Below are 23,391 nucleotides of genomic sequence, written 5' to 3'. Positions count from 1 at the left end.
CTCTGGGACCTCACGCCTCTGGTCCCAAAGCCTTCGCCAAACCGGACCTCAGGCTGTTGAAAAGGTAAAACACCGTTTCTAGGCGACACCTTCATTCATTAGTGGGTTTGAAAACTATTTTGCACCTTTTAAATAAAAGTAATATTTCATATTCTAGCACGTTTATTATAAAAGGTACACTGGAGACCATGTCAGAGAAACTATTCACAGTAAAAGACACATAATTTTCCCCTAAACCGTGTTTAGCAATGTTTCACGGGAGACAGTGAGCACTCCGTTACAACATTTAATGTTCCTTAATTTATTTAGATTCCATACCTACTAGTATAGTAATATTGGGCAATTTATTTATAGCTTTTACACTAAATTACACGTGCTTTTTACATATATTATCTCCTCTAAAGTTCACAGCAACTCTCCAGATCCACTCTATTACCCTTTTACTGAGATGAGAAACTTTCCACACAGAGAGGTTGAAGGACTTGCTGATTTAAACTTTTCTCTGATAATATCCAAGTTATATATCCAAGTTTAAAAGCTTTGGGGCAGCATTTTTGGTTGATTTTTTTTCATTTTACATATTTCTTCTTTAAATACAGGCCCACCTCAAAAACACTGAGCGTGTATAGAGGGTAGTGAGAAGATTAACATTTGTTGATGTTTGTTAATGAAATGCCCAAACCTTGGACCTCTCTCCAGATTGCAGGGGTTGAAACTGAGAACGGGCCTCTCAAGTGTTCCTAGTTTTTAGACGTGGAGTCCGGGCTATATCAAGGCCTCCTACCTACTACCAAGGTACAGGACTCACTCAATAAAACAAGACAGGAATCCAACCCATGCCCCCGTGGTTTGGCAAGAATTTTTAAGGTGCATTGGGGGCGGGGTGGAGGGGGGAGAGGAGGGCCTGGGAAGGGCTTTCTCCAAATGGACTGGAAAAGCACTTTTTGGTGGAAAGGAGGAATTACATGAAAGAGGTCTAATTTTTGTGTGTGTGTTAGGCTTCCAGACTAAATATTTGTTTCTTGAGCAGCAGCAGGTCCTCCGAGGTGAAGTGGTAAACACTTTTGGCCTTCGACTGAAGGTAATAAAAATTTGTCCAGGCTTCCCGAAGGGAGGGCGCCGGTAAAATCGGAGTTGTAACGGGAGCCCCGCGTCCGCCCGGCCCTGGCTTCGGTCTTCCGCACGGTAGGCTCCCGGCCAAGAGGGCCCAAAACTCGCGGGCCCGCATCGGGACGCAAGCTCGTTCGGGGACTGGGACCGCCTGGGTGTGGTGGGACCTCAGAACCGCTAAAGCCTGGGCTTCGAACCACTGGTACATTTTCTTTTGGGTAAATGCAGTCCCCACGGCTTAAGGCTTGGAGGTTTCGGTTTATAAGGGAAGGAACCTCGGCTTCGGCGACTCCAGGCCAGACTCCTTACTGGCAACTTTTTGCTGCCATCCCTCGGCAGGTCGTCCTCACGTTGTCTCTTATAGGTCTCTCTGGCTGCTTCTGGTTGTCCTCTTCCCGCTACAATTGCGCACCCTACCAGGGATGACCAGGGAGTGGAGGCAGGGTACTTTCTCCCTGGACTCTGGGGCTGGCCGCCTGAAGCTTGTGCGCCCTCGGACGCGACAGGAAAACTTGCAGGGACATCTAGCGCCAGGCCTGAGGAACTGCGAGCTGCCCGGCCGGGAAACTAAGCCTGACCACTTGCCCCTCCCCCTCCCTCCCTGCGCGCCCCCCTCCCACCTTCGTAGTTAGGCATTTCCCTAACCTTCATCCCTTCTCCCTGCTGGTGACCACACGTGGATTCCTCATAGAGACCGCGGGCTCTGCGTAATGGACACACACACACACACACATACACACACACACACACACACACACACACACACACACAGAGACGATGGGGAGAAAGAGAGTGAAACATTTATTTTCTTTCATCTCCAAAGGCCCACAGAGTGAGCACTTACAGGACTTTAGTTAACAATGACATTGCTAGAGAAGCGTATCCTGAGAACAATCCCACACCTTGAGATACAGGACAAAGCAGCAGAAGATTGCAGTCCCAGCTTTTGTATTGTGAAAAAAAGCAGCAAGTCACCAGTATCCTCGAGCTCTGGGCCCACCCTCCAATGCCCTCTTCTCCGGGAGATTAGTGTTTCTCTAAGAGGGAAGACTCTTGCTGTGTTTAATTTTTGCCAGGGCTGAAGGTGTTCTCTTCATCCCAAACAAGGGCCCACTACCCTGTGGGAGGCAGACCTGGGTTCATCAAATAGCGCTTCAGGTTTAGAGAGCGTTCTGTTGTCGCTGTTGCAGACAATTTACATTTACTATAGACTAATTGTATTGTCAAATTCAAATGGAATACATCTCAGACATAGAAAGTGCCCAAACTGAGGATTCCACTGTCTGGCTTTTGCTAGAAACCCCTTTCTTTACCCTAGATTTGTTGTTTAAAAAAAAAAAAAAAAAAATATATATATATATATATATATATATATATATATATATATATCTCCAACCCAAATGAAGCTGGGTATTGCCTACAGAGAGAAAATTCACTTCAAAGTTGGCAGGGTACAGACTTGGTTGAGAGTTCTCCAGCCAGTTCCGCTGGATTTAAGACTTTATTTTGGAATTAAGACTTTATTTCTACACTGAATTGTTGGCTTCTTACGAGTTAATTAGGAAGGTGTCCTGCCTTTCCCGGTGTGACCATCAAGGAAAACACTTTCAAAGGAATTTCCAGCACCCCGCTCTGATGGGACTTGGTAATTGTTATCCTACCCTAATGGTCAGGATTATGTGGTTAATTGAGCTCACTGCTGTCTTGGCTAGCAGAGGAACTTATGTTCATCAATAAATCTAAATCGCAGCCTTCACCCACCCATTCCCCAACCCAGGACAAGGACATGATTTGAAAGATCGTTTACAAGGAGGACAAGGGAGGATGTAACTTTCAGAACATTATTAATTACCAAAAAGGGTGCCTATGGAAAGAGAGGAGAGAGAAAAGCAAGTGATGGGAAAGGAAGGCAGAGCTGACCTCTCTCTCCCTCTCTCCCTCTCCCTGCTGCTCCCTTCCCTCAGTGGGACCTTGGGCAATGAAGCGTTTCTCACTCAAATCAGGAAATGTGACAAAACTGGTTTCACTGAGTAACACATCAGTGTTTGGAGACATTTCTGTCTGGTGACAAAGGATTTTCATTTAACAAAGATTATGCCTGTTGTTAAAGCCCCAACATGATGCACCTCCACACATACACAGGGTTCAGTCTGTGCTCCTGGCCAGTAAAGAAAATTATTCCCATTAGGTTTAAACCTAAGATCAACTCGGACACAAGGGTACACAAGCTAAATGAAATGTTTCCGCAAATTCAGCCTCAAAATTCCTCTACTACCTACCACCCCTGGCTTGTAACCTATGTGTCTTATTAGTTCATAAACACAGCAGCCCTGACTTTGCTTGGTACTCAACCACAGCCCTGTGATCCAATAGTAGCAGCTGCCCTGGGGTGCTGGGTCCAGTCTGAACCTCTTTCCTAAGGGGAATCCCAGTAGGGTCCAGTCTGAACCTCTTTCCTAAGGGGAACTGGCTCCCCCAGTGCCGCGACTTCGAAGGCTGTACTGGAAACAGGTTCAGCGGCAGGGTAGCAAGAGCCAAAGCTCCTTGTTGTTCAAAACCTCCGTCATCCCTGAACATCCACTAGGATGGGCAGAGAAACCCCAAATCCTGTGAAAGTCCCCCAGGGCAATTGGAGGCAGGGCCATCATTGAGAAGCCTCTTTCAATTAGAGCATTAATGTCTTTCAAAAAGAGCATGAATTGGGACTTTACTCCCAGTCCTGCACAATTTAATTTGCTGCATGGAAAATCAAACCAAAATTGAAGGGCTGTCTCAAATCAGCAAAACTTGACAAATTCTTCCTTCCTAGCTTAATTTCATTTTCTTCATTTTTTTGGCGTATAATCGGCTAATAAAGTGTATCAGATAGAATATGGCATAGAGGTCCCGGTGTGCAAAATCACAGGGATATTTAGTTTTAAAAGACTGAAAGTTCATTGGTGCCGGTTATGTCTTAGAAATTATTTCAACAAATTTGCTTTTTGAGGTCACAGGGGAAAAAAAAAACTTTTAAAGATGCCTGTATTTTCTCTCTCTGAGAAAAAGCAAGGAAGACAAAGGAAAAATAAGTGTTTCGGGGCAGCATTCCATGACTGGTTTGGTACCAAAATTGTTGGGTAAAGACGACCCAGCCAAACTCTTTCAAAAAGTCCGCAACTCTGTCACCTGGCCCCACTGGTGTTTTAAAAACGCCAATTCAGCTTCCGTTACTAACTTTTGCCTCCTTGTTTTGCTCTCACCAGCAAACTTCTATTCCCTATGACTTTCTAAAAAGGCTCAGCCCCCTCTGACTCAAATTTGATCATGAACACATCTAGGACTTCAAAAAGGTCAAATTCCCCTGCTTTTCCTTTCCAGCGCCCCTCTCATAACTTTCCCCTTTATTTGAGCCTTTTATGGTTACTGCGTTTTGCGTGTCAACACTCCCAACACCAGCAGCCCACCCTGCAATGCCAGGCCAGGCCCAGGAGGGCCTCTTTGGCGTTTTTACTTGCCCCATCCAGTCATGTCTTGGGTCCAGGAATGGCAGGGCTGGGTGACAAGCTGGCTTCACCAATCAAGGCTCAGGGGAACAATTTTCTTGGAGATGGGCTGACCTGGGGAGTTGATACTACAGAACCAAATGGGCTCACTCTGAGGGCTCCTGAACCCCACCCAGCACCTTCAACTCCTCAAATGAAACGTTGCTCCTAAGGTGTAGCCTTAAGTCTACAGCCGGACACATACCAGCTCCCCATTAATGGCTAAGATGGGGGGTGGTGGTGCAGTGCTGGGGCTCTGTGTCTGAGAAATGGCACGAAGGGATGAATCCGGTCAGGGCTGTGATGCTTGTCACAGGAGCCCACTTTATCCCGGGAGACCAGACCCAGTCGCTCTGGCTGCTCCTATCGGGAGCCCCAACTTTGCTCGCGGGGGGAAAAAAACTCCTTCCTAATTTGCCCCTCTCAGTTCTCTGCAGTTGGCAGCTTGGAAAAGAAAGCGAAACAAAGGTCCCTGGGAAAGTGAAGTTTTCAATTAATTGGTGTGAGTAATGGGCGGGGGCGGGTGGTGGCTGCAAAATGCAAGAGGCAGTTGGGCTGCAGGGGAGGCGCAGAAGTTTCGTGGCGGGCAGCAGAGTGGCTTTCTCCAAGAGCTTTCCACAGGGTCTTGCTGCTGGCCAGGGGAATCTGAGCAAGGGCCGGGGAGCCCAGTTCGGGAGGCGACTCCCGGCAGGCCTGAGTGTAGAGGCGAATAGTGTGGACCAGGCATCCGTCCTTTTCTCCCTGGGGCAGATCGTCACGTTCGCCGCGTCAAGGCCGAGTCTTTTCGTCCGCTTGACTTACTTGTAAGTCTCTGTCCCGGCACCAAGGGCGCTTCGTGGGCATTTTCCTGGTGGACGGTGTGTGTGTGTGTGTAGGGAGGGTCTGCTCCAATTGGTCTTAATTCGGAGGATCCTTTATGAGAACATGCGTGAAATGCCTTTGCCCGGTAGCAATGCTTAACGTAGGGAAAATTAGCTCCCTCGGGTTTGGGGTCTAGGTCAGCTAATCCAAGGGATTAAGCAACAGGGTCAAAAATCAGGCTGTTTTCACATCATTCTGACCATCTCTGTCCTTCGCCTTCGTTTGGTTGTACGGCTCGGGGATCCGAGGAGAGGTGGCAAAAACAGCCGTGGCCGAAACAAGCGGCAGGCCTCGGCGCCCTTCTCAGTCGCAGACAGGGCCTAGGATGGGCGGTCGCGCAATCAGCTCGTGGGGGTTGGCTTCGGCGCAAACGCCAGGGTCCAGAGGAGGGCGGGAAGGGGCTGTGGGCTGCGCTAGGGGCTGGGAAGGGGTAGGGGCCGGGGTGGGTGGGTCCAGCGGGGCCCCGGCCTGGAGCCAGACTCTCCCGCGCCCCCACCCCCACGTGGCCCCGCGCAGCCAATGGCGCGGCCCCGAGCGGGAGCCCTCGGGGAGGGAGGAGGCCCCCCGACCGGCCCCGGCCCCCTCCCAACCTGAACTTCGTTTTTATAAACGTCCCGCGATGAGCTAACCTGTTGGAGGGCGGGCGGGCGGGAGGCGGGAGGCTCGCAGAGGGAGAGAGGGCGAGAGGAAGAGGGCGGGAGCCAGAGAACGAGAGAGAAAGGGGAGGAAGCGCGCCGCGCCATGGTGTCCTGCGCGGGGCCGGGGCCTGGGCCGGGGCCGGGCCGGGCCGGGCCATGAGCCGCGCCGGGAGCTGGGACATGGACGGGCTGCGGGCGGACGGCGGGGCCGCCGGGGCGGCCCCAGCCTCCTCCTCCTCCTCCTCCGTGGCGGCGGCGGCGGCCCCCGGCCAGTGTCGCGGCTTCCTCTCGGCGCCAGTGTTCGCCGGGACACACTCCGGGCGTGCGGCGGCGGCAGCGGCGGCGGCGGCGGCAGCGGCGGCGGCGGCCTCGGGCTTCGCATACCCGGGGACCTCGGAGCGTGCGGGCTCCGCCTCGTCGTCGTCATCTTCGGCTGTGGTCGCAGCGCGTCCAGAGGCTCCCTCCGCCAAAGAGTGTCCCGCGCCCGGCGCGGCCGCTGCAGCGCCTCCGGGCGCCCCAGCTCTGGGCTACGGCTACCACTTCGGCAACGGCTACTACAGTTGCCGCATGTCGCACGGCGTGGGCTTACAGCAAAACGCTCTCAAGTCGTCGCCGCACGCCTCGCTGGGAGGCTTCCCGGTGGAGAAGTACATGGACGTGTCGGGCCTGGCAAGCAGCAGCGTACCGGCCAACGAGGTGCCCGCAAGAGCCAAGGAGGTGTCCTTCTACCAGGGCTACACGAGTCCCTACCAGCACGTGCCTGGCTACATCGACATGGTGTCCACCTTCGGTTCCGGGGAGCCTCGGCACGAGGCGTACATCTCCATGGAGGGCTACCAGTCCTGGACGCTGGCCAACGGGTGGAACAGCCAGGTGTACTGTGCCAAGGACCAGACACAGGGCTCCCATTTTTGGAAATCCTCCTTTCCAGGTAGGGGCGACGGGGGAAAGGGGTGGCCGGGAGGGAGGGAGGGAGGGGAGGGAAGAGGGAGAGAGAGAGCGCGAGAACGAAAAGAAAGCGCTAGTAGTGTATGCCCCTACTTGGGAGCTGCGCTAGTCCTCCTGGCCGGCCAGGGTTAACCTATGGAACAGTTCGTCCAGTTTGCCTGAAATCTGTACATTTCTCCTTTGATTTCAACTTTCTCACAACCCTTTTCTTCTGCCTGCGGGTACAAGCCTGTTTTTCTCCCACAGTTGAAGGTCTTTGCGTGCCCTTTGCCCAGGCCTTGGCCCCTCCTCCCCAAAGAAGTGTCAGTGTTGGGCCCCACTTTTGAAGCACACGTCTGCCCCAGGGTGACCACTAAGCTTCTAAGAGCTCACAACCTCCAAACACAGGAACACAAGAAATCAAAGCTTGAACAACAACAACAACAAACTGGATTTTTAAAAGACTGTTTGTATGTATGCCACAGGCATTTGCAGAAACTGTCCTTGTAACTGTCCACAATAACCATGCCATAAAATTGAAGGCTTGTTAAGATGCTGGTTTGAGAAACCATGATGATCCATCAGCATCAAATGGCCTTCACTTTGAAGTGTAAATAATCTTTCTTTAATAATGTGTAAATAATATGTCTGTGTAAACAATAATAAAATGCAAACAGCCTGGTTTTCTTTATTCTCCATACCCCTTCCGAATGTACACACACAGTCCCCAGTGGTGCCCCCAGAAACCCTGGTCTAATTTTTTTCGTGCTTTTTTTTTTTTTTTTTTTTTAAATACCAGGGGATGTGGCTCTAAATCAGCCAGACATGTGTGTCTACCGTCGGGGGAGGAAGAAGAGGGTGCCCTACACCAAACTGCAGCTCAAAGAACTGGAGAACGAGTATGCCATTAACAAGTTCATTAACAAGGACAAGCGGCGGCGGATCTCAGCCGCCACGAACCTATCCGAGAGACAAGTGACCATTTGGTTTCAGAACCGAAGAGTGAAAGACAAGAAAATCGTCTCCAAGCTCAAAGACACTGTCTCCTGATGTGGACCAGATTGGTCAAAGAGAATTTAAATGCTTTCAGTTGTCTCCAAAAGACCTTCGGAAAGACTTGAATATGTATTTAATTCCTCCCACCTCCCTGCCAATCATGGCAAATTTTGTGAATTGTTTTTCTCTCTTCCCCTATCAGGCTCTAAAACCTTTTGCTACCCCAACCTGACTTTGTAGTTCTGTTTCTTACTTGCTTATTATTGATTTTGTTCTTGTCTAGGTTTATTTTTTATGATGTTTTTAATGTTCTGTTTCTCCCTCCAGGCCAGTATAAAGGACTTGAAGTACTTTTGAATAATACCCCCCCCAAAGAATTTCAGAAGTGCCATTATGATTTTAGGGTTTTATTCTCTTAAATTACTTCAAATGCCTGTTTCCAGCACTGATTATCTTCATAATCTATTAGGGCAGAACGATTTGCAGTCATTCATATCCTGTGATTGGGCAATTTAATCATTAGCTCTCAGCAGTCACCCTGAGGCAAGTGGAAACAGCTCTGGGCAGGCAGCGCTCTAAGGTCACTGGGAAAGTCTAAAAACAGGCGGCTGGAGGTACTCTGATGGCTTTAAAAGCAGCTACCTTATTAAATAGGGTTTGTATCGATATTGAAATGAAGACAATCTTCCCTACTTCGGATCTTTCATTTGCTGTTGTACTTCTATGTGTTTAGTATATGTCGTCGATTTGTGCTTTTATAATCTTTAATTTGAAAATAATTTGTCCTCATGGATGCCTTCATTTCCCCAGCTCTGAATGCAGATATTTAAATGGCTGCAAATGTGAGAGTAATCCATGGATGGTATAAATGCACACCTTCTCCTTGACCCTGGGTCTGTGGGACTAGAACTGAAGTGATCTCCTCAGTCCCCTGAAAGAGAATGAATCAATGTGGCCAAGGGTGGGAACTTTTGTCCAGAACCCAATGAAGAACTTGACTGTCTGAACAAATGTATTGAGCCCCTCGTGGAATTTTAAAACATCTAACAAATATGAAAATGTGGAGCTCTAAAGTTCAAGGTGGAAAAAAAAATGATGTGATGATAAATAACTACTTTTTAAAGTGCTGCATATTTATACAACCAAGAGATATTTTTGTAGATGAAATGTCTGTGAGCTGGGATATGTGTGCAGTGCTTCAGGCATTTAAAAATGATTTTTTTTATTCCTAGGGAGATGCAAATAAACAGAACTCTCTTGTTTCTTCGTCTTTTATATATTTTCTTTTTTCAAGCTTGTGTTACCTCTTGTGTTCTTATTTATTATAAAATCTTGTTGTCCTCAACATTATGATGTTCGCTATAGATGAAGGAAACTCAATACCAGTTCTACTCTGAAACTCCACTCCATTTCCGCCACCCCTCTCCACCCTTTTCCCTGTGGCTTTAACATAAGTAGTGATGTCTTTAAATGAGAATATAATTTGCGGTGTCTGAAATGGTATTTTTTACCGGACAAAAAAAAAATCTCCAATAAAATTTTACTTCTCTTTCAATATTATCACTTTATTCAACTAGTTTTATTTTTTTAATCAATATGTATGTTTGTGTCTGGGTGTAGGAAATTGTGCTCACTTGAAGGTGTTCTTCCTAGAAAGGCTGTTATAAATATCTACTCTTGGAAGATCCTGAAATTAGACACATCCATATTTGGCAATTGAAAAAGAAACATTTCAGGCTGATCCCTTATCGCCCTTTCCGAGCAGCCTCCAAACAGCGTTTGAGGACTGAAAACCATAATTATACGCCCTAAACCTCTAGACGCAATTTTTAGGCCCAATGAACTTGCTTTTTTGAGGCCTTTTTGCCACTCAAGGAAATGGCCGCTGAGGAGCTGGGTGCCTCGTGTTGTTAGCGCCTAGGCACAATCAGTTTAGTGGTTGCTAACTTTTTGGTATGTAAGTTAAATACGCATGTTTAAAACCTCACACAATATGTAAACTCTTATGGCGGGGGGGCTCCCTTATGGATCCGCTAGAGAAAACGCAGAGACCCAAGGTCCGGAGCTACTTTCGTTTTCTCTGGCCCGGCTTGATTTCTTTCATATCTTGCATCGATGGTTGGCTGTGGGCGGCCAACTTCGTTTTAACTGGCAGATAGAGAGACACAGAGGGAGACAGAGGAAAACAGAGAGAGAACGGACTACGACTCAAATTCTGGAGAAGTAACCCTGAACATAACTAACCCTGGACATAACTACCCCGACCTCCCACTTTAAGGAAGAGTTTCTAATTAGCATGTTGCTTTCCTCGCAAGATGTGCTTTCATCTGAAGCAGGCCTGTTTTCCCTTCTTTTCCAACGTCGTTTTCCCTCCTTTTTGGTAAATTCCAGACTCCAGGGCCGCACTCCATTTCCCAGGTCCATTTCTGAGGTTTCCTGTCGGATGCGGGGATTGCCTGGAGGTTTTCCTTTCATCCGTAGTTTGCTGGTCAGTTTACTCTGCCTAGGAGAAATGGGGAGGTTTGCTGAAGATTAAAACTGCTCAAATGCTCTCCGGTGGAATTTGAATTGATGGCTAAATCAATAACAGATGAAGACGTTGCTATTTATATGCATTCCTTTTATATTCCGAATTGAGGAGGGAGGAGAGGAGCCGGTAGGTGGCCCGAGCGCTGGTAGGGAGGCCCACGGGGAGCAAAGGCGAAGGGAGCTTGGGAGAGAGGCCTTTCTTCGGGCGGAGACCGAGAGGCCGCAGGGAGGACGCGTCTGAAACCTAGCAGGTTTGGAGTGCCGCTGGTGGAGACTCCAGGCCCGCGCGTCTACGCGTGATCCAGGAGGCGATGGAGGCTTTTGCAGTCGGGACGCACCGCCAGACAAAGGGGCGGCCGCGACACTTCCCCGTGTCTGGCAGCCTGCCGGGTGCCTCTGACTCCGCTGTCCCCGCCAGCCTTGCTGCCACGATCTCCGGCTTTCCGAGACGCTTGGCGGAGCCTGGCAGCGGGCCGTGACAGCACGGGCTTGGCGACCCCAGGCCGGCTGTGCCGCCCTTCACTGTTGATCTTGACCGTGCGGCGGCGCCTCGCCAGGCGTGGAGCTCGCTCGCCATCTCCTGGGCGGTCGGCGGCATTGGCAGAACTCGCGGTTTAGCTCCGCGGCCAAATCCTCTCCCATTCTCCAGCTCACCAGCCAAGCCTCCTGCCCTTCCCACCAACACCTCCACCCCGCCCCCGCCCCCCGCCCCGCCCCGCCGCGCAGTCCTCAGCTCCAAGCTCTTAGCTCCCAGCGTACAACTTTGCCTGCTGGACCTCGGAAATTACAAACCCAGGAGATAAGGTGGGGCAGATGAACACCATTCTGAGCCAAAGAGAAATGGAGGGAATCTAATTGTTCTAGTCTTTCATTGCTCACTTAGTGCCTTTATGTCTTTAGTCCCCAGGGGTAAACCGCTGCTGTGCGGCTGCCTAAGGGTCCGGAGAAGACACCCTTGGACTTGGAAATACCGGAGCATCGCTGCATGCTGAGACGGGAGGAGATGAGACTCCAGGGATCCCTGGAGCTGGAGCTTTTGGGCCTGGGGAGTCTGTAGCTCCTGGAAAACAGGGAGAGTTTCCCAAAACGAGAGCCTGGATCCCTTAAGCCCCTAAGAACTGAGGTTGCAGCTTATGCCTACACCTCCCCACGCCCCCACCCCCAAGGACGGGGAGTGGAGTTTTTTTCCCTCTGTGTCTGAGCTGGTAAGGAAACTCTGACAGAACCCTGGGGAGTCTCGGACATCCCCATCCTCACCCCATACCCCCGCCCTAGAGCGGGAGGAAGAGACCGACTGCGTTCCCCAGAGCCGCCCAATTGGTCGCCATAACTCACAATAAAGTCTCAGCGCGGTGGTCAGCCTTGCCCTCCGGCGGCGCCTGTGTGGTCTCCGTGCCGGAGCTGGCGGTCTAACCAATTCCAGCTTGGCTCGGGGACCGCGAGGCGGGCTGCAGGTTGGGGTGGCCGCCAGTCACGCGACCGCTGGGTTTCTTGGGACCGAGGCAGGGGAGGAGGACCCATAGCCCTCTGGCCAAGCTAAACCGGAGGGCCTGCGGAGGGGGCTGCCACATTGCCCCCGACGAGGGAGCGCCGCCCCTCCTGCTCAGGCCCCTGTTCGCCAGAACTCCGAACCCGCCAGCGGCCTTGGAGGCGCTGAGCGGAGCAACGCCGCTAGCCTGCTGCCTGGGCGAGCCGTGCTGTTCCCCGCCGAGTGACTCTGGCTCTTCTGTCCTTCCACACCAAGTCCGGGGAGCTCGTTCTGCTCTGCCCGCTGCAGAGGAGTTGAACAGCTTGGAGTTCTGGTTGGCAGGACGTAGTCGCCAAGGTGACTCCTGGCAATAAAAGGAATGTAGCCTTTGGCCACGATTGGCCAATGCAGCTGCCCCTTCCTGGGCCAGCATTCTCCACGGACCGGGATGGCCGCAAATTTCCTGGGAGCAGAGGACTTGGCCATAGAGAAGCGCACCAGAATTGGTTTGAAACCACCTTCCTGGGCACCAAACTTGGGCAGAGTTTGTGATGCATTTCTCCTCCATCAGCAAACCTTTGGAGCATGCCGGGTTCAGGCCATGTGTGGGTCCTCGATGCAACATGACCAGTGCAGAATCCTCTCCAGAGGGACAGGGGCAGGAAGGAATCGGCCTAGGAGTAACATAGCTCAGGCCTAGGGACAGAGCTCGTGGCCCCACCAGACAGTGGACTCTCTAGACAAGCCTAGCCAGAGGTGCACAACGCTAGAAAAGGCCTTAGCTGCAACTTAAAGCTCGTGGAAGCAAGCCTGGTCTAGGTAGCCAGTGGGAAGGGGGAGTGCAAAGCCAATCAAGACCAAGAAGGATCCCAAGGGACATTGGGGCAAAGGCACCCAATGTCCCCCGCTCCTGAAGCTGAGCCCAGAAACTCACAGTGGTTTCACCTTCGTTCCACGTTCCTTGGTTCTTCTGCCTAGCAGCCTCCTCCTTCTCCATCGAATATTGCGGGAGTTATCATAATACCCTGAAGGGGGGGAAAACGGGTCGGGGGATGTAGGCGGTGCTGAAATGACCGGCTTTGAAGAACCTGCAGGCAAAGTTTCGTCCAATCGTCTGAGCCTGTCCTCTTATTCCCGGTTGTAACTAAATACTGCTGCGAGCGCAGCCGAAGCCCTTTGTTGGAGATGTGTGAGCGCAGTCTCTACAGAGCGGGCTATGTGGGCTCGCTTCTGAATCTGCAGTCGCCTGACTCCTTCTACTTCTCCAACCTGCGGCCGAATGGCGGCCAGTTGGCCGCGCTCCCCCCCATCTCATACCCGCGAGGGGCGCTGCCCTGGGCCACCACGCCCGCGTCCTGCGCCCCAGCGCAGCCTGCCGGTGCCACCGCTTTCGGCAGCTTCTCGCAGCCCTACCTGGCCGGTTCCGGGCCGCTTGGTCTACAGCCCCTGGGCGCCAAGGATGGACCCGAAGAGCAGGCCAAGTTTTATACGCCCGATGTGGCCGCTGGGCCGGAGGACCGTGGCCGTGTGCGGCCGCCCTTCGTCCCCGACTCTAGCCTGGCCCCCGCGGCCGCTGCTCTCAAAGCGGCCAAGTACGACTACGCGGGTGTGGGCCGTGCGGCAGCGGGCTCTGCAGCCCTGCTCGAGGGGACCCCCTGCGCTGCCGGCTTCAAGGACGACACCAAGGGCCCGCTCAACTTGAACATGACAGTGCAGGCGGCGGGCGTCGCCTCTTGCCTGCGACCTTCGCTGCCCGACGGTAAACGGTGGCCATGCTCCCTGGGCCAGTCTGGGCTGGGCTGGGAGGTGGGGTGCAGGGGAGAGTGTGCAGAGGGAGGGAGCCGCTGGGGGCGGGCAGACAACTGGGAGCAGCCGGCAGGGCTGACTTGGGTTGGGGCTGTGTTGCAGGCCTGCCGTGGGGGGCGGCCCCAGGGAGGACCCGCAAGAAGCGGAAACCCTACACCAAGCAGCAGATTGCGGAGCTGGAGAACGAATTCCTCCTCAACGAATTCATCAACCGCCAGAAGCGCAAGGAATTGTCCAACAGGCTGAACCTCAGCGACCAGCAGGTCAAAATCTGGTTCCAGAACCGGCGTATGAAAAAGAAGCGCGTGGTCCTGCGCGAGCAGGCGCTGGCGCTATACTAGCCCCCGGCTTGGCCGCGGCTGGCCAGGCCTGCCCTTTTAAGCCGAGGCCTGGCGTGGAGGAAGAACTGGGACTAGGGGCTTTTCCTTCCGCTCCTTCTCCGCTGGTCCCAAGTACCCTCCCACTCAGTCTACAGCCCAGGAGCCCTGGCCAGTTGGGCCTCCACGCTTTCCGATCTCTGGGAGGGGCCTGCAGAAGTTGCAGCACAACCTTGGCCTTGAGGCTTCCCAAGTGGGGGCCTGGGGTCACCTGTCCTAGCTCTTGTCCCGGGCATTTACACGGGGGCTCACTCTAGCACCCTTGTACTTGGAATTCTGCTTCCACCTAGACTCCCTTTCCTCTCCTCCCCAGTTCTTTTTGAATTTAGCAGGCACCTCACTAGAGCGCAGAGTGGAATTGAATTTAGGAAGGCCTCCGGGAAGGAGTAGAAAGGGCTGCAGGCCCAATTCTGTCTCTTTGCCCCCAAAGCCGCTTGTGGCAAAGCCAGAATCGTGGCTCTGGAGTGAGGAAAGGGTGCCGCCCCTCTCCTGTCTGCCCTGGCTGCTTGCAGAGGACAAAAGCTACCCTAGACCTTCAGACTTGGGGAGGAAAGGCAAGGGGAAGAAGGCTGGGGTGGCTGGACAAACTCATGGACACCTCCGACTTTGGGCTGGGCTGACCCTTCCAGCTGGGCAGAATGGGGTGGATACTTCCTTCCCATGGATTCGAGCAGGGAGGCTGAGGCTCCACCACAAACTGAAATCTCTAGACTGTACTGGTAAAACTCCCCTACGTCTCCTATCTCCTCATACACGCCTAGGCCAGAGCCCTGCACTCTGTAACTGGACTGAGCTCTGGTGAGGACAGCTGCTAGTCTGCTTTGAGGCTGGAGTGCACTAAGAGGTGGGGAAAATATCCAGGGGGAGGAGAAGGGAGTGAGCAAGGATAAGGGTGTCCTACGTTCCAACTGTAAATATGGCTGTCCTGTCGAGGTGGGTAAGGGTGCGGACATGTCTTTCTTGAATTAGGATAATTAGGCAGAGGTGAGAGGCCCTCCAGTAGTCAGGGGGTGAAGGAGGAGGCCCTTCAAATCCTCAGCCCCTGGTCGCTGCTCTAGACCAAGTAGAGAGAAGTTCCCCTCTCTCACCCTCTTCACCACCAGACAACCCCACTGGGGGCCTTTCTGTGCCTCAGCGCTATGCCCTTCCTGAGCCCATGCCTGGCCTGCCTCCATGGAGCCTGTAAGGCCCTGGGCCCTGCTGGGCTTGCTTTGTTGCAGCTGGGGTTCCTGAATGCCAGGTAGAGGTGTTTTGCATGTGCTGGGGTGTCCTGTCTTAACCTCACTGAAACTGAGCACCCCCCTCCAGCTCCTTCTATCATCCCCTACCTCTTTTCCCTCTCCTTCTGAGAAGTAGCGCCCCCCAACTTCAACTGAGATGTATGACAGCCAAAGAGTTGATTCCTTCCCAAAGTCGGATGACTTGTTTTTAGTGGGGGACTAGGCCCTAGATGGGGAGTGGGCACCCCACATAGCCCCAAGCCTCAGCCCAACTGACCTCAGTTGATGTTTTGACTAATTGCATTTTCTCTGCTATCTAATAGTTGTTGTGCATGTTTTATGTTGTTTTGATTTTGTAAAAAAAAAAAAAAACCCACAATAGCTTGTACATATCAGATACATAGAAATGTTTTGAATGGAAATAAATATCCGAGTCCCAGCCAAGTTGTCAAGGGACTGATGTCAATTTTTCTAAACAATTCAGATTCCCTCCTAATGATTTTAGGCCACCAAATTCGTTTTTCTTTTCTGGTTGTGGTTTCACTGCGGGTGTTGACTGTTCATTAAATGAGAAAATGGCTTCCAAGTCGGTCAGAAAATGGTGCATAAAAGCCCATGAACAAAATGTGTATGAAACATCCAAGTGGGAGGAAAGGGGACTGTAGGCAGATCTGAGCTTGTCTCCAACCTTAAGGGAACTCTCAGCTTGTTGCACACCAGGGCTTCTGTATTTTGCCTTAATTCCCCAATTTTGAAGCTTGCTGTTATGGGGATGGGGTGCCTGCCGAAATAGGAGGCTCCTCAGATCTCAATACAAAAGATCTCTCCTTGCCATGTTTTGGTCAGGCTTCTTTCAAACAGGCTATGCCCTGTGGAAATACTCCATGCTGGCACCTTTGCCTGGAGCCCAGCATGGTCCCTTGGGAAATGTGGCCTCGGCACCCTTATAGCCTTAGGAGCCTCCAGCTGAGGCTGGGAAAGCTGCCATCCTCTTGCAGACCCCAACTCCCAGCCAGCTCTGAGACGGAAACTAGAGAACTGTTAGCTTTTAGCAAGTGGAAGAATTAGCAAGAACCACTAAATCTCTAAGACCAAGTGTTCATGGGTTCCAAGTCCCCTTTCCTGAAGCCAGTTGGATGTGTATGTTAAAAATATTTTTAAAGTAGCTCCTTTAAGAAAAACACAATGGTGGGGGGCGGGGGGTGGGTAGGAAGCCAGAGGCTCCTGAGGCCCTGTCTTTAGAAATGTTTTCCCACCTGATGGGGCTCAGGGAGGTGGTGGTACCGGGAGCTGGATCTCTCTCCCAGAACAAGGGAACAAAGGCGGAGGCCACACTCAGACCTCTCAGACCTCAGGTCCGGAAAGCTGGGTAAAGGACTAGGAAATCAGACTTAGATGCAGACCCTACAGTAACACAGAGAGACAGTTTCTTTCCCATGTATACCATTAAATCACCATGTTCTTTCTCTTTAGCCTGGGATGTGGGGTGGGAGGTGAAATTCATGGAGACCACTCCCCAAAGAGATCGAAAGGATTCTATGTGTAAAATCTTGACTGTTGGTTGGGGCTTCAGCAGTGTTTTTTCAAATCTATCCCTTTTACTGACCCGCACAAATACAAAGGCAGTGGTGTCCTCTCTCCTTTCCTAGCCGAAGTCCTATCAGGGATTTGGAACCACGACGAAATTCGTAAGAAACAAACGCCGAGAGAAATGATGCTGAAATCTGAGTGCTCAACATTCCCTCGCACAAAGACAAATGCGTCCTCCGAAATGCGGCAGTCCAGGCAGGCCTCTTGATCAAGAAACAGGGTTTTAAACGAGAAAAAATGGCTTCGTCTGGCATTCAATCGGCTGCGAGCTCAGAGGGCCGACCGGGGGACTCTTAAGGCCTGGGGGCTCTTCCCGAGGGAGGCGGGCTGGGGAGGCTTCCGGGAGGCCGGCGGGTGGAGGAGAAATTCAGAACCGTTGTAAATATTCATGTCTGCGGGGGTGGGGGGGAGGGTGCCTCTTCACCCCGCCTCTCCCAGCTGCATTCACCACCACCCCCCCTTCGGGGGGGGGGGGGGGGCAGAGCGCCTGTCCGATCGTCCTTGGACAAAGGTGATCTCCCCACATTTTTGTTCTCCGGTCATTTGACTTAGGGAGTCCATTCCAAAGGTTCTGCTGGGAAGGGACTGGCTCTGGGTGTTTTCCCCCCGCGTTTCTCCTCTTCTTTCGTTTCCTAAAAGAGCATAAATAATTAAAGTTTGGCAGGGAGGAAAAGCTTTCTTGCAGAACTGTAGTGGCAATAAATGAAATGACTCAGAATCCCTTCCCCAGTCAGCTTTTACGAGGGCTGCCAGACAGTGTCTGTTCACGTTCTCCAGATACCAGGGGCGCCCTGACAAAGTTAAGGTCAAGTTAGTGTCTTATCTTGGGTGGCTCAAAATTACCGCATCGCGTCTGGGCGCTGCGCGGAAAGCTACCACTCGCGGAGCAGCTGGATGTGCCGGGAGGGTCGGATGCGCTCTCTGTGCTTCGAGTGGGGCCGCGCAGGCAAGGACAAGGCCACAACGCCGGAGTCTTCATGGTAGGTTCTCGCGGGACGCGCGGGTCGGGAGGCTGCGGTTTTCCTTAGGTTTCGGGGTGAGGATCGAGGAGGGAGCTAGGGCAAAAGGCCGTAGCGGGCCGGGCGGAAAATGAAAGCCCAAGGTTGGGTGTGGGGGCGGGGGTCCGCGCTAACGCGCAGAGAGGGGTCCGCTGCCCCTTCCCCTGTGCACCCGCGCGCCGCTGCAGATGGCGCACCCTCCCCCGCCAAAGCGCGGCTCCAGCCGGAGCCGCCATCGCCATGTCGTTGAACTTGAATGGTTCCGTCCTCCCCATTTCCCTCTTCGGCGGTCAGCAGGCTCCGCTTTGGGGGCAGCAGGCTGCCTGCGCCCCACCCCGTACGAAGAGAAGGTGCGAGAATTTTCCGCACTCCCAGACCCATAAAGACTCGGCTGCTGGGGGTGGGGGTGGGGGGCGCAGCCGCTGCCCTGGGTCCTGAGCGGCCGCAGGGCCAGTGTGCAGTGTCCGGGGAGCCATTTTAGGAGAGAGATCCAGGGGCGTCGACCACGAACGAGCCCGAAAGGGAGAGGCTTGGGCGGGTGATGGAGATAGGAAGCAGATAAGTGTGCTGGCGGTCTGGACTGAGGAGAAAGGGGCGAGCGGGAATCTGGGCGAGGGTGCCAGCTGGGAGGAAGGTGCACAAAACGATGGGTAGTTTGGGGGGCTGGGGGAGCCTCCTTGCCCTCCAGTCGCCACCGACCTGTTTGCGCAGCGTTCGGAGGAAAGCAGAGGTGGGAGGGGGGCGGAGGAAGAAGAGTGGGAGGGAGAAAAGGAGGGAGGAGAAAGAGGAAGAGGGGGGGGACAACGGCCAGAAAATAGATATGAGCTCCGATCACCCGCCTTTTCTCTGTCTGTCGGCATGGTGGGCAGAGCTCACCACACGGGCACTGCGGCAGCCGGGGCCAGGGAGGGAACCAGCTTCTCAGCCTGCGTCGCCTGCCCTGAGCGTAGGGTTGAGGCCCAGAACCCAGTTCTGGGATTGCCTGGGCAGAGGAATCTTGGGTACAGGGGCAACTTCTTGCCCTCGGTTCTGGGATTTGGGTTTGGGGAGCTTCTTTCTGAGACACTGATTCTTTCCTTTGGAGAGCGCTGGCTCTCCCAGAGGCCGGAGTCCAGGCCTCGCCCGGCCCCACGGGCTAGGAAAGAGGGACACAGCGGCAGCGGAGGAAAGTGAGGCCTTGGGGCAAATGGATGGGGGGCCCTGGGGGTCAAGTGGTACAGGGAGGCTCAAGCAAGGAGGAAAGAGCTGCTGAGAGCACTCCCTCCTCCCAGAGCCACCGGACCACCTGGAGGAGCCCCTCAGTGATCATGCCGGCCCCAGGGCACCGCAGGAGCCTGGGGGAGACTCGGCGGCGTGGACGCGTAGGCCTTGGAGGGGCTCCGAAGCAAAGAAGGGGCTGGATGTGAGGCGGGCTGGTCCCAGTCCAGGTCAAAAAGCAGAGAGGGTGAGGAGGGTGGAGGCGCCAGTGGTTTGTCTCCGGTTGGTAGGGAGTGGGAGGCCAGGCACCTTTAAAGAGTAGGACTCCAGATCCTTTTGTTCACCAGACCCCCCACCTTCTAGAGGGGCATGGGGCGTCTCCGCTGGCTGAACTTCCTCCTTGCTTTAGCATTGGGAGAGAAAAGGCAGAGAGGCGACAGGGAGAGCACAGAGGTGGTGACACACAGCTAGGGGAAAGGAAGAGAGAGGATCAGGGGACAGAGAAAGGAAAGGAAACGAGGAAAGTAAGAGGAAGGAAGAAGGCAAGAGGATCGAGAGTCAGATGCTCTGCTGACTGAGCCAGCCAGACACCCCAAGGAGGCAAGAGGAAACAAGAGAAGGGAGTGGGAGAAGAGAAGACAGGAGAGAGAGATGTGAGAAAACTGAAGGGAGACGAAGGAAGGAGAAAAGAGAGACAGGAACACAGAGAGGAGGAGAGGGGGCTAAAGATCCGAGTGGGCACCGAGGCCCTGGCCTGGGTGAGCTCCTGGTAGGGTTTTGGCGTGGGTTTTTTTCTGAGGCTGGCACTCGCGTTCCCGGGGTCAGGAATGGAGAGAGCCAAGTTATTCCGCGATAAACGCGCAGGGCTGAGAAATATGTAAATCAGGGCTCCTCGAGCCACGAGAGTGGCGCAATTACGCCCCTTGAGCAAGAAGCAACAAGCTCCTGGCGGGCAAGCTGCAGAGGGTGGCGGCGTCGCGGGGGAGGGAGCGGCTGCAGGAAGAGGTGTGGGGGGTGGGAACCTCACAACCTCACACCTAGTCCCCTGTGCCCTGGGCTGGGGCTCCCCCCTCCGCTCTCCGCTTCTTTCCCTTCCCCCTTCCTCCCCCTTCCTCCCCCTCCCTCCTCCTCCCCGCCGGCTTCGGTCCGCGTACTTAAAGCGGCGCGGGCGGGCGGGCGCGGGCGGGCGGCCCAGCCGGGCGGTGGCAGATGCACCCAGCAGTGGCAGCCGCCGGCGGCGCACAGGTGACCGGCCTGCGGCGCAGCCTGGTCAGGGGGCGCCCGGAGAGTGCCGGCTGGAGAGAGAGACCGATCCGCCCCCAGCGCGCGCGTGTCTCGGCGCCAGGAGCCGTCCCGGGGCGTGTTGGCGAGAGCTGATATAGATATAAGGACATTTCTCTCCATGGCGTCACGTGACATAATTACCACCAGAATCAATCAAGATGAATTGCACGTCAGCGCCCGGTGGGGATTTTTGCTTAGTTGATCCTGGCCCAAGCCTCTTGTGCAATCGATGGCTCAGGTTGGCGGCGCGGGGAGCGGCCCGGGGCTCGCCGGCGCGCACGCCGCGGAGCCATGAACGACTTTGATGAGTGCGGCCCGAGCGCAGCCAGCATGTACCTGCCGGGCTGCGCCTACTATGTGGCCCCGTCGGACTTCGCCAGCAAGCCGTCGTTCCTATCGCAACCGTCGTCCTGCCAGATGACTTTCCCCTACTCTTCCAACCTGGCGCCGCACGTCCAGCCCGTGCGCGAAGTGGCCTTCCGCGACTACGGCCTGGAGCGCGCCAAGTGGCCGTACCGCGGCGGCGGCGGCGGCGGCGCGGGGGGCGGCGGCGGCGGGGGCGGCCCCGGCGGGGGCGGCAGCGGCGGCGCCGGGGGCTACGCTCCCTACTACGCGGCAGCCGCGGCTGCGGCGGCGGCGGCGGCGGCGGCTGAGGAGGCGGCCATGCAGCGCGAGCTGCTCCCTCCCGCGGGCCGCCGGCCGGACGTGCTCTTCAAGGCGCCCGAGCCAGTGTGCGCCGCGCCCGGGCAGCCACACGGCCCCGCGGGCGCCGCCTCCAACTTCTACAGCGCTGTGGGCCGCAACGGCATCCTGCCGCAGGGTTTCGACCAGTTCTACGAGGCTGCTCCCGGGCCCCCGTTCGCCGGGCCGCAGCCCCCTCCGCCTCCTGCGCCGCCACAGCCCGAGGGCGCTGCCGACAAGGGCGACCCCAAGACGGGGGCCGGTGGCGGCGGGGGAAGTCCCTGCGCCAAGGCGACCCCCGGCTCGGAGCCCAAGGGGGCGGCAGAAGGAGGCGGCGGCGACGGCGAGGGGCCCCCGGGGGAGGCGGGGGCTGAAAAGAGTGGCGGCACAGGTAGGCACCCGGTGCGGGGTGGGCTGCTGGGCCGGGGGGCCGCGGGCGCGGGGGGGCGGCGGGGGCCTCCCTCTGCTTGCGCCGTTTTATGTGCTGCTTTATAAGCGTTCGAAGGGGTTTATACATCCTATAAGATTTCCCGGGCCGTTGTAAAGTGTGTTTACGATAGGAAACCAATTTAGGTGGGCTTAAGGTAGACTTCGAGGGGACATTAATCGCTACAGAGAGCTTTTCCCCAGTTTGGGGGGGTGGGGTGGTGCTAGAGACCATGGAGTGAGGGAGGGGAGATTTCAAGCCACTTGGTGAGTGTGGACACTGGAGCCTCCTGCTTCTAAGGGGGGTGGGGTGGGGAGATCCTTGAACTGGACTTTATCCAAGCCTCTGGCTGACGCGCGCTGCTGGCTAGAGTCGGAGCAGATGCCCCGGCGCGCTCGTGTTTCTCTCCCTTAGGGTTCCAACTCAGAGCCTGCCTTGCCCTCTGCTTCTCCGCCTCTGTGCCAGTGTGTGTGTGTGTGTGTGTGTGTGTGTGTGTGTGTCCGGGCGTGTACACACGTCCACGCCCGCACTCTCCTGTGCCCGCCCATATATCATCCCCCACGACGCAAGCAGGGTCTTTCAGCTGCGGCAGGGGACGTCCCCAACGGGCCGAGGCCTGGCCCTCGCTTGGGCCTGGGCCGCAGGGCGGGTGGGGGTGGGCAGTCAGCGGTCTCTCTCACCTCTTGGTTTCTTTGCCTTGCAGTGGCCCCCCAGCGGTCCCGGAAAAAGCGCTGTCCCTACACCAAGTACCAGATCCGCGAACTGGAACGCGAGTTTTTCTTTAACGTGTACATAAACAAAGAGAAAAGACTCCAACTCTCTCGGATGCTCAACCTCACTGACCGGCAAGTCAAAATCTGGTTCCAGAATCGAAGAATGAAAGAAAAGAAACTGAACAGAGACCGTCTGCAGTATTTCACTGGAAACCCCTTATTTTGAGAGCTCCAGGAAGCACCCCTCTCCCCGAGCCCCACTCACCCACCCTCCTCCCCAGCAACCTGCCCTCGGCAGGCCCAATGTCCTTGGGTTTAATGACGCCTCTTCTCTGTGGAACTCCACGATTCCTTCCCACGGTCAACTCGGGACCTCCCAGCGACCACTGCTGCCTGCGGACGAGGCCGGGGACTTGGCCGAATGGATCCTAATAAGGGGAAAATGGTAAATGCAAACGTCCCTTTACAATTTTACCGCCAATGTGCTGTTGTTCTCCCTCCCTCACTCTGAGTCCCCGTGGGGACGCTGTGGGATCTGTAGAGAGTTTAGGCCGCTGGGTTGGTTGGAAGGCACTTGTTTTTGTTCTGAGTTTAAGGGACCCGACCTTCCCCCTTGGTGAATGCAGATTATTTAAACTCTGGGAAATGTACCTTTGGTCTGTCGTATCCAGGCATAAGTCACTGTGTTTTGTGTGAATAAATGGTTTCTAGTAAAATGGAGGTTACAGCTTCAACACACTATATGATTTTTTCTTCTTTAAAGAAGTTTATTGTCTGATTAGGGTATTTTAGTAGCCAGAACCTTCTCCCATATGCAACTGAAAATCAAGTGAAATGCTTTTTGATCCTGCTGAAATAAGAGTAGCTCTCTCTCACCTTCTCTAGGTTACACTCATTTTAAAATTCACTTTAGAGATGAATTTCTGAATCGAGGGTGGGACCCAGCCATGGTGGTGCTCCTTCCTCCAGGCAATGAGGCTGGGAGAGCAGGACCTAGGAAGGACGTCTCCTCCCCCCTATTTCCCAGCTTAGTGAACTTGGAATTTCT

The 23,391-nt window shown here is 54.4% G+C and overlaps 3 protein-coding genes and 1 long non-coding RNA gene across 4 annotated transcripts; 3 read left to right on the top strand and 1 right to left on the bottom strand.

The window, feature by feature from the left end:
• The first annotated feature begins 6,286 nt into the window (after positions 1-6,286).
• HOXD13 (homeobox D13) lies at positions 6,287-8,107 on the top strand. Its single transcript, XM_060626517.2, has 2 exons — positions 6,287-7,061; positions 7,857-8,107. Exons 1-2 carry the CDS (start codon positions 6,287-6,289, stop codon positions 8,105-8,107), a joined length of 1,026 nt encoding a protein of 341 aa, XP_060482500.1.
• A 3,209-nt stretch (positions 8,108-11,316) lies between these two features.
• Positions 11,317-13,543, bottom strand: LOC132673145 (uncharacterized). Its single transcript, XR_009607882.2, has 4 exons — positions 13,464-13,543; positions 12,985-13,075; positions 11,918-12,414; positions 11,317-11,642 (listed from the first exon to the last, which is right to left on the bottom strand). It is a non-coding gene; the product is annotated as an uncharacterized LOC132673145 (long non-coding RNA).
• HOXD12 (homeobox D12) lies at positions 13,072-14,661 on the top strand. The gene is made up of 2 exons (XM_060625560.1): positions 13,072-13,809; positions 13,959-14,661. The coding sequence occupies exons 1-2, from the start codon at positions 13,236-13,238 to the stop codon at positions 14,195-14,197; spliced, it is 813 nt and encodes a 270-aa protein (XP_060481543.1). The 5' UTR covers positions 13,072-13,235; the 3' UTR covers positions 14,198-14,661.
• Positions 14,662-20,813: 6,152 nt separating this feature from the next.
• Positions 20,814-23,119, top strand: HOXD11 (homeobox D11). Its single transcript, XM_060621812.2, has 2 exons — positions 20,814-21,594; positions 22,334-23,119. The coding sequence occupies exons 1-2, from the start codon at positions 20,814-20,816 to the stop codon at positions 22,567-22,569; spliced, it is 1,017 nt and encodes a 338-aa protein (XP_060477795.2). The 3' UTR covers positions 22,570-23,119.
• Positions 23,120-23,391: the final 272 nt, after the last annotated feature.

The sequence above is a fragment of the Panthera onca genome, chromosome C1 (assembly GCF_046562875.1).
Source record: "Panthera onca isolate mPanOnc1 chromosome C1, mPanOnc1 haplotype 2, whole genome shotgun sequence".
In the NCBI taxonomy this organism is placed as follows: domain Eukaryota; kingdom Metazoa; phylum Chordata; class Mammalia; order Carnivora; family Felidae; genus Panthera; species Panthera onca.
This window is presented reverse-complemented; position numbering and strand designations above follow the sequence as displayed.

What these genes read in the sequence shown, in the direction of transcription:
- HOXD13 (XM_060626517.2), top strand. Translation starts at nt 6,287, where the DNA reads ATGAGCCGCGCCGGGAGCTGGGACATGGACGGGCTGCGGGCGGACGGC. An exon ending in TTGGAAATCCTCCTTTCCAG is followed by an intron (nt 7,062 to 7,856) that starts GTAGGGGCGACG and finishes TTTAAATACCAG; the next exon opens with GGGATGTGGCTCTAAATCAG.
- HOXD11 (XM_060621812.2), top strand. Translation starts at nt 20,814, where the DNA reads ATGAACGACTTTGATGAGTGCGGCCCGAGCGCAGCCAGCATGTACCTG. An exon ending in TGAAAAGAGTGGCGGCACAG is followed by an intron (nt 21,595 to 22,333) that starts GTAGGCACCCGG and finishes TTTGCCTTGCAG; the next exon opens with TGGCCCCCCAGCGGTCCCGG.
- HOXD12 (XM_060625560.1), top strand. Translation starts at nt 13,236, where the DNA reads ATGTGTGAGCGCAGTCTCTACAGAGCGGGCTATGTGGGCTCGCTTCTG. An exon ending in GCGACCTTCGCTGCCCGACG is followed by an intron (nt 13,810 to 13,958) that starts GTAAACGGTGGC and finishes GCTGTGTTGCAG; the next exon opens with GCCTGCCGTGGGGGGCGGCC.